The following is a 9,677-nucleotide window of genomic DNA, read 5'->3' on the forward strand; positions in this document are numbered from 1 at the left end:
GTCCATAGTAAAGAATAGTCATAGGATCAAGGAAGCACATATGAAAGCTTTAAGCTTTTTATTCTTGACCTATGCAGGTCAGCCTTGCCCCAGGCCCCAACCCTGCATAAGGGTACTTATTTATCCATTGATTGTAAAAGAGATGCACCATAATACATAGCACATGGAATCAAATGTTTGTGTATTTTCCACTAGAAAAGCAAACCATCCAAAAGGCAAAAATCTATATTAGACCATGTATGGAACACTACAGTATATAAGCTAAATATAGCAACTATATAATAAAAAACATTAAAAAATTGGCAGAATATAAACATATCAGAAAAGTTGGAAAAGTTGGAATTGTCAGAGACTCAAGTGTGTACAACATTTAACAGATAATTTTTATTTTATGCAAAAAAGAATGATTGAAGATGATTTTGAATCATCAGCGATGAATGTTTTTTTAGTGGAAGCAGCATATATATATCAGTTTACTAGCAGGAAGCTTATACAGGTTTGTAAGAACACAAAATGAACTATTTCTACACTGCTGAGAGCGCAGAGGCTGTACATCAGAGGTCAGAGAGTCTATTTGTTCTTTTCCCAGTTGTAAAATATACTTACATCATTTGGAGTCCACGGTGCTCAGTCTGCTAGCAGAGTAAAGATACTGATAGAAGAATGGATTGGAACCTCTTTGGAGTCCAAGATCTCTATTGGTTTCTTCATCTAAAAGCTGTTATCATCTTTAATAGTGCTTGGGGGAGTTTCTTTTATTTTTATCCTTGTAACTTTATAGTCATAATTTATATTGACAAAAAAATCTTTAATTTTTCTATACATGTGTCTATACATATAATAATCTTTATTATAAGAAGACTATCCTAAGATTCACGTTGTAATTTAGAAGTTCTTTGACATTCGTTCCTTATCATAAATATTTCCATTCTACTCACTAGTTTGCCACAATCTCTCACCCACAAAACATTTTCTAGTTCACTCCTCTGTTCTTAGTAAGCTTCCAATATTTTCTCTTACCCTTGCTTTTCAAAGACCATTAACCATAGCCTCTCTATTCCAGTTATCCACTATGATCAAGATATCACAACATGATTGTGTTTTTGGAGGATTGGGGGAGAGGGAGACTTTTTGTTTTTTTAAAGAGAGATTACTATTCAGAGCTAGAATCCTCAAAATGATCATAAACTTGGATCTTTCCACACAGCTAATATTTACATCTGGTTAAGAGTTACCACATGCAAAAAAAGTCCCTGTCTCCAGCAGAGAGGATAAAACCAATACAGCTGGTATGGGAGAAGGAAAGTTCATAATAAAAAACACAGTATACTTTAAAAATATAAGTACTATACCTGCATAGGATCTGGAATGCAAGATAAAACTCTTTCTATATTTTCAGAATTCACATCAACGTCATTTACAGCAATAAGGGCATCTCCTGGAGGCAAAAAAGCCATAGAAGTAACAGATTTAAGAAGGTATGTGCAGACATAATACACAATTCAACATGTTCTTTTAAAATGAAAATGGCACCCAAAGCTCTAAGATCTTAGATCTAACCTGAAACAACTATAGATACCTCATTCTAACACCAATAGTATCAAAGTTTTTGAAACAAAATTTGAAATAAAGTAATTCAAAGCATAGAGATAAATGCAAGTCAGGATAATCACTGTGGAATTGCTAAAAATGTATTGTACCAGGCCAACCTGACATACTTCTTTGGTAACAGGCATTTAGGGAAAGAAAATGTGACACATAATCTATTCAGGATTCACTATAACTTCTGGTCGGGTATCTTATATAGGAAATTAATTAAAAGTGGCAAAGATGGGGAAAAATACAAGAATTGCAGGTTCAGTAAGGGACTGGCAATAGGGAAAAAAAAATCATTGTTCTTAAAAGAAAATAACTGGATTGGAGGAAGATGCTAACAGTTCTGAAAGGATCAGTCTTGGAACCAATCTTATTTAATATTTTCATTTATGATCTTACCACAAAAATTATGGATGCACTAATGAAATTTTCTGACACAAAGGTTGGAAGCATCAGTAGTATAAAAGAAAAATGGAGAAGCAGAAATGGAATGAAATTTAATAGTACAAAGTGCACTGATAAATATTTACTTGGGGGCTCATCAGCTGAAAACGACAGGGGAGGAGAAAGGTATGTGTTAAACATCTTGACTGTGAGCCACTTTCTTTTTTAAAGAAAGTTTTCCTTTCATTAGTTGATATAACTATTAAACATGTTGCTTTACAAAGAAATACAGTTTTTACAGTAGATTTGGTATATATGTTTCCTAGGTACACAAACTGTGTGTGTGCATGTATGTAATATAACTTAACATATATGGATTGTTAGAAATCCTACATTTTAGTATGTTATAAAATGGTGAAATACATATCATTCACTAAATTAACTTTTTTCTGGTATTTATATCAAGCTGCATGAAGATGGCAACCTGAATTTAAGAAACACAAAACCTACACTTCAAATTTATTAAACAAAACTTTAATGTTTAAATACAGAAACTTTTTTAAAAATCAAAACATGGTGATCATTTACAACTGGTTGGGCACAGCTACACCTGACATTAGAAGGCAGCAATAAACTGCAGAGCTTACTGATCCACAGTTTATAGTTCCCGGAAAGCTCCCTGGGGCACAATTTACATGTGCACCTTGACTGCAGCACATTGAGCTGCACTGCATCAACCCCAGCTGGCAGGTGGTCCAGGGAGTTGCGGAGGCACTGGCTGGGGCACGAAGGTGTTTCAGCATGGGACTAGGCAGCAGGCAACCCCAGCACTGAAGCACTCGTGTGCCCCAGCCAGCCAATCAGTGTCTACTCATGAGTTGCTGCACACAAAAAAACTCTACAGGGTAGGACTTGTAAATACAAGTCCTACCCTGCTGCAGAGTTTATTAATTTTGTGCCTCCTAACAGAGGCACACATGTAGATGCTGACATGTTTATTACATACTTAATTAGTCAATTGTACAGTAAATGTCTTGTGTAGACATGCCCACTAATTTATTAAATACAGTAAAATCACAGTTATTCGCATCCCTGAGGTAAGGAGATTGCTGGTTATGGAAAAACTCCAGTTTTCTGAAATAACCCGGCAGGGTTTTCTGATAACGTGGAGCTCTATGTGGGGGAGGGGAGGGAGTAGCAGCAGCCGCACGCAGAGCAGCAGCAGCTGCAGGGTGCAGCATGGAGTGGTGGCAGAGTGGCACTCAGCACAGGGCAGTGGATACAGAGTGGCAGCAGCACAGTCGCCGCGTGCAAGCTTTCTCCCCCCCACATCTGTCCAGAGGAGCAAGTGGAGGGGGGCTTGTGGCGGTGGTGACACGTGGACCAATGGCACGCCGGGTGGTGTGTGGCAGCGGCGGCTGCCGTATGTGAGCTTCCCCCACCCCCTCCCCCTTCCAGCTAACCGGCTAGAAATTCCAGTTAGTAAAGTATTCCAGCTATTTAAATGCCGAATAGCATAGATTTTACTCTATTGGTATTAACTGTTGCAGTATTAGAAGTATGAACCATGGTTAGTCAATTGAACCAAGTATTTCAGATCACCCTGGAGCAAATTATTTAAAATGCCTAGGTGGAAGTCATTTAAGCTCAACTTCCTACTTGCCTAATTCTCTTTAAAATGAGGCAGTCATTTTTTTTTACCTAGGCTGTTCTGAAATGTTTTACCCCATTTCTCTCAAGGTTTTAGAATTCACAAATCTCCTCTTCCTCCCCATTTTTATTCATTAACTGCAAGAGAAAAAACAAACTTTCCTGTTTTTTTTTCAAATCCCTATTGATTTCGCAGCTTTGCATGAACCAGCCCAAATGAAGAAAATATTCTTTCTTTCTGCACCTGCAGAAGAGGCTACTGCTGGTAAAAGCTGATTCACCATTTCAGCAAACTCTGGTTCCAGGTGCTTTGCTTGTAACATCCACCATTCAGTGGTGTAATTTTCTTCAAAATACCCTCAGCAAACATGTTCTGCTTGAATGGTTCACCTCTAGCTCTGAAATTTATTATGTTTAGCATAACTGATGGGTGATTAGTAGGTGCCCATGTCATGGCAGCATTTTCCTTTTTGGCAATTAGGCATCTACCCTGGTATTTTGTAGTAAGACTATTGACTAGAAAATGAGGTGGAGTAAGTACTTGATCCATCTGCTTCTTAACTACCTGCAATTTAACTTTGCTGTTGGACATGCTTAGAGTTTAAGCTCTTCCAAAAATGCAACAGCACCTGCAATACAGCAGCAATCTTTCTGTAGTTTATCCAAGGTGACAGATATAGCGTTAGTATATTCATAATAGCTTCTATATTTCCCTTTAATCCAATGTTACTACTCTAGCCGTGATACTTCCATGTCATGATTTTCTTCACAGATGTTCACCAGGATAGCCCAGTTCTTAACAAATAGTTCAGAACAGTCAACCACTGAATTCCATCATACACCTTGAGGGAGAATTAAATTGGATCCCCCAAGATCTGCTTCTCTGTACATATGAGAAGGGACCAAAACGTCCATTTGGCTGAAGTACCAAGAACGCTTCAGAAACAACGGGTTGGTAGTTACTCAGCAGATGGTTGTTCTACCATGAAATGAAGAATAAGACTCCATTGCGGGTACAGAAACATAAGTATTCATAATTTGAAAATAATCAGAGCTTGGATGAAATAAAACACAAGTTTGATACCATACAGGTTGGCTCAGCAGATAATCCTGATCAAAGAGTACACATGATAGTTTCTGTTAGAGTCGGAGGCCAGCTTCTAACAACTGTGATATTGTTGCCGATTCTTTGCATCCAGTAGTATAGACCTTAAAACCCTTGCAGGATCAAGCCCCTAATACATGAAATACTAATACATGAAATATCATGCCATATTTCTGAAGCTTTACCTCAGAATTCAGATATTTTCCCCCTCATTGTTAGAAAAAAAATCAGTGTTCAGTTCCAGAAGTTTCAATAGAAGCTAAATGACTCAACATATTGCTTTATTTAAATTATTTTAATAGAGTATACTAAATCTATACCGTAGCCTGTGTTGTATTAAATCCAAATGTCATTTTAAAAATGTATTTTTTAAAAGGAAATCTTAAATTATAATTTTAAAGTCCCATTTAAATTTTAAAACGTCTCATTTAAAAGTGCAGTTTTTAATTTTTTAAAATATTTTTTTTTATCTACCCTGGCATCACCCAAATACTTAAACCATTGTGACAATCTAGTCTAACATTTCTATCAAAATAATAATTAAACCAGCAATTAATTCTAGCATTCAACCCTATGGCTACTAGTTGAACTAGAAGTTCTCTTTTAGGGAATTACCAAAATGTCCATTCCAAGACCAGATGGCCCATCAAGGTAGCATGGCTCAGGTACCCAAATTGCAGTAACAAATAGCATACAACGACTGATATGGCTAGCATCATACTGTCTTTACTCCTTAGCCCAAATGACTGAGTACCTATTTGTAGCTGGGTTGCCTAGGGATAGTCTTTAGTGCAAGTTTGACCTCACCCCTCTGGATTAAAAGCAAAACACTGTTGCTACTCTGCCACCATGCTCCTTCAAAGAGAGATGCTTCAGTTAAGACTATTTTTTTCCTTTCTATTTAAGGTTTATAAATGATAGTGGGTTTTCCATCTCCTATTTAAACTGTCCCAAAGGCTTCTGTAAGCCTTGACAGGGCATGGATTTGTGCAGCCATTAATCAGTATATATAGAAATTATTAGGGGTGCACGATAGATATTTTTTGGGCCTATACCAATGAGTAATTTTTAACGAGCCATATCAGCTGATACTGATCAATTGTCGATATGCAGGAGCACAGCCCGGCAGCATGGAGAGCAGCATCCAGCTGATAAGTCTGTTGTGGGGGAAAGGGTGTGGTAGGGGCCAGTTAGAAGCCCCTCGGTAAGGGAGGGAGTGGGCCTGGAGCTGTGGCAGAGGCAGGCACTGCACAGCTGGGGCAGGACATGGTATGGAGCCGTGGCTCATCTGAGGAGTGCGGGGGAGTGCAGCTCCTGTTGCTGTGCACACCCTAAGAGGGCATGGGAGGTGTTTGCCCCCCAGATCTGTGCACAGGGCAAGGGCAGGCTGCCACTGCCGGCTGGACCAGGGGCAGCGCTAGACTCTTCCCACTGGAGGGTTGGGCCAGGCTGCTCTCAGAGCAGGCAGCAATGGTGCTGCTACCGGGGGGGGGGGACAGGAATGGAGAATTTTGGGGTGCCTGTAGCCCACCCCTTATAATCCCCCTCCCAGCACCACTGCCTCCTGCCCCAAACACAGCCTTGGCCCAGTCTACCCCGCTGGAAAGAACCCGGCGGCACCACCACCATCCCCAGCACGCCACAGCAGCCCACACCAGCTTCATGCACAGATCCAGGGGGCACACATCCCACCATGACCTCATGCAGCAGCAGGAGCTGCCCCCCCTCCCTATACCCTCTGAACGAGTTGCTTGCAGCTCTGTCCCATGCCCCATCCCAGCTGTGCAGCACCCACGCCCCTTCCTTCCCCCTTGCCCCTTCTCCTACAGACAGACTTACTAGCCAGACACTGCTCTCCACACTGCTGGGATGTGCTCCTGGCAATCTGTGTATTGTGCTGCAGCTGCGCACCTGCACATGGTATTTATAGGTGACATTACTGGCCACATCAGCCAAAAACACCAATTGCCAATGTCAATTTTCCTTTTATCAGTGCCAATATGATATGGGACCGATGTACTGGTGCACCTCTAAAAATTATACAGATGCCCATTATCATTAATCAGAGTAAGCCTCAGTGGGCACATCTACGCTTGCAATTAATGCAAAGCTATAAACTCTGGGGCTTGTCAAACTAGAGTTTATTGCTCCCGGGCAGGCTGTTTGGATGTGCACTTGGGACCACAGCACACTGAGCGAGGTTGGAGCCTGGAAGTCAGCCTGCCTCCCCATGGCTGCCCCCCCAGCTCAACATGCTGTAGAGGGGCTAGCAGGGGCACAAGGGTGCTCCAGTGCAGTGCTAGCTGGCAGGCAGCTCTCGCACTGAAGCGCCCTCATGCCCTAGCCAACCACATGAGCACCTACATATGTGGAGCTGGGGAGTAAAAAATTCTGCAGCAGGATGGTACTTTTATTTATAAGTACTACCCTGCTGTGGAGTTTATTAGTTTACTCCAGCCTAACAGCCCTGAACGTAGAGACACTGAGACATTTACTGTGGAGCTAATTAGTTAACTCCTCAATAAACATCTCATGGAGATGCACCCAGTAACAGCTTGAGCCATAGATCTTTATGACTAGAAAGTAGACCATACACGACCTAAGCAGAAATGCTGGGAAAGATAGAAGTGGCCAGCTTCTAGGCACCTCAGAAAGTCAATGAAGAGGAAAACAATATATAAGATAGTAACAGAACACAAAAACAAAGGTCTGAGTGCCCTAGTATTACAGGTCCCCCAGTCTGGTGGAAGCGTCACAATGTCTGGTGAAAATAGGATGTGAATGACATCATCTAAACATGTTTAGTGATTGTTGGAACTAGAAAGTGTATGTTGTAAACATAAGCTGTTTTGATTAACGTATAAAAGGGGTCTGGGAATCCTGAATACTTTACAGTTTGATAGGGGCCGTATTTTATGCCGATGCCTTGTCTCATAAATAAGCCTTGCTGGCATTGGGTATGGTGCTATTGTTTGGTTGTCTGTGAACAATAAAACCCAAAAGTCTTTGCTCTTAAGAACTAGAGCCTGGGGTCTTTTTATTGCAACTAATGAGGTCATTAAAATTAGTAATAGTGGCATAGTATCATCAATGGTATGCTGATGGAGAATGAATAAAACTATCCAAATAGAGGGTGCCTGACATAACTGGTACTACTTCACCCCTGGTCACACCACACAACAGGAGTCTGACACCAGTGACTGACTGGAGTCCACTGACAACAGCTTTCTAATCTCTCTTAACATATGTACCTTACTTTCAGTTCTTTGATTTTTTTCCCCCCAATAGGTGCAGCTTCAGTCTCATTTTCTTTCCATACTATAGGAAACTAGTTTGAGTAGATTATAGTTTGCTTGGTTGAATGCTCCCTTCTGCAAAAACTGAAAGAAAGCTAAATGGGAGAAATAAGTTTCTCATTTAATTTTCAAAGTGATTGACTCCACTGTCATTCTTTTCTTCTTGTGGAAATAAACAAAAAATCTGAAGTGCTGCTCTTAAAGAGTTAACTGAAAAGCAAGAGCAAGTTTACTTGGATCCAAAACAAACTCTTTTCTGAAGTACAAAGACTACTTTAAAAAAGTTCATGCAAACCACCTGCAAAAAATAAACTGTTGCCCATCAAGTGAGTACAGCATATGGGTCTTCTGTTAATGAAAACTATTAATAGCTCTCTTTGAGAAAGAGAATTGCCTGCTAAAAGGTAGTTAGATCTTCTTTATAGAGATGAAAAACTAGTGTACACAGCTAGCAGCTTTCTTCAGTTATGTATTTTTCTTCAGAACACATCTGAAATAGATTAAGTTCCTGCCGGACAGTTCTTCTCTTTTTAAAGTGTTGTTTAATCCAATCGTCCCTTCTTAGCATCTTCATTAGGAAGGATGGCATGAACCAATAGTAATGGCCCTCTGCCTCTTTCATTTAGCAGTGCAGCTTGAAACTTAATTAATACATAAGCACTACACCACTTCTTTGATCATCTCTCCTTGGCAGGGGAGATCAGTGCTGCAAAACAGAATTCCCTGTATGCCTCAGCCACCAGAGGTTCCCAAGAACAGCAAACAGGAAGGAGAGTGCTTGCTGGTTGTCACTCCCAGTATGTAAGGCAGGAGTGGGCAATGGATTTCAGCTAGTGGGCCATTTAATGAATTTTAGTGAGCTGTTGAGGCCTGCACACACAAAATCTTTCAGAAGATACCATTTGAACAAATCATAGATAAAAACAAATCATACACTAAAATTAAATTATAGACATTTGAATTTTATTTAAAAATATATTGTGCGCCCTGATTTGTTTTTCTGAGTAGTGTATATAGAGGTGATTGAATAATAAAGCTCCAAATAAAGTCTTACTTGACACCAAACTTCGGGGCAAAGCATCCACACCTGAAGACAGGAGGGCAATCCAGGCAGACCTGGACAGGCTCAGCAAATGGGCAGACAAGAACCTGATGGTGTTTAACACTGAAAAATGCAAGGTTCTCCACCTTGGGAGGAAAAACCTGCAGCATCCTTTTAGGCTCAGCAGTGCTACGCTGGCTAGCACTATGGAAGAAAGAGACTTGGGTGTTCACCATTGACCACAAGATGAACATGAGCCTGCAATGCGATGCTACGGCTAGTAAAGCGAGCAAAACGCTGGCTTGCATCCATAGATGCTTCTCAAGCAAATCCCAGGACGTCATTCTCCTGTTGTACTCAGCCTTGATGAGGCCACAGCTGGAGTACTGCATCCAGTTTTGGGCTCCACAATTCAAGAAGGATGTGGAGAAGCTTGAGAGAGTCCACAGGAGAGTCACGCGCATGATCAGAGCTCAGGAAAACAGACCTTATGGCAACAGGCTGAGAGCTATGGGGCCCTTTAGGCTGGAAAAGCACAGGCTCAGGGGTGATCTGATGGCCACCTATAAGTTTATCGGGGTGACCACCAGTATCTGGGGGAAAG

General features: G+C 40.9%; 1 protein-coding gene across 4 annotated transcripts in view; it reads right to left on the bottom strand.

Annotated features, from left to right (window-relative positions):
• INTU (inturned planar cell polarity protein) overlaps positions 1–9,677 on the bottom strand; it is a 125,610-nt gene that overhangs the window by 73,811 nt on the left and 42,122 nt on the right. For all 4 annotated transcript variants that reach the window (XR_002098435.1, XM_019522047.1, XM_019522049.1 and 1 more), the window contains exon 3: positions 1,353–1,438. Coding sequence is in view for 3 of the 4 variants with exons in the window: in XM_019522047.1 (XP_019377592.1) it covers positions 1,353–1,438 (86 nt within the window). In the remaining variant the exon portion in view is untranslated. The remainder of the gene's footprint in view (positions 1–1,352; positions 1,439–9,677) is intronic.

The sequence above is a fragment of the Gavialis gangeticus genome, unplaced genomic scaffold (genome assembly GCF_001723915.1).
Source record: "Gavialis gangeticus isolate Ggan-Ray unplaced genomic scaffold, GavGan_comp1, whole genome shotgun sequence".
Classification (NCBI taxonomy): Eukaryota; Metazoa; Chordata; order Crocodylia; family Gavialidae; genus Gavialis; species Gavialis gangeticus.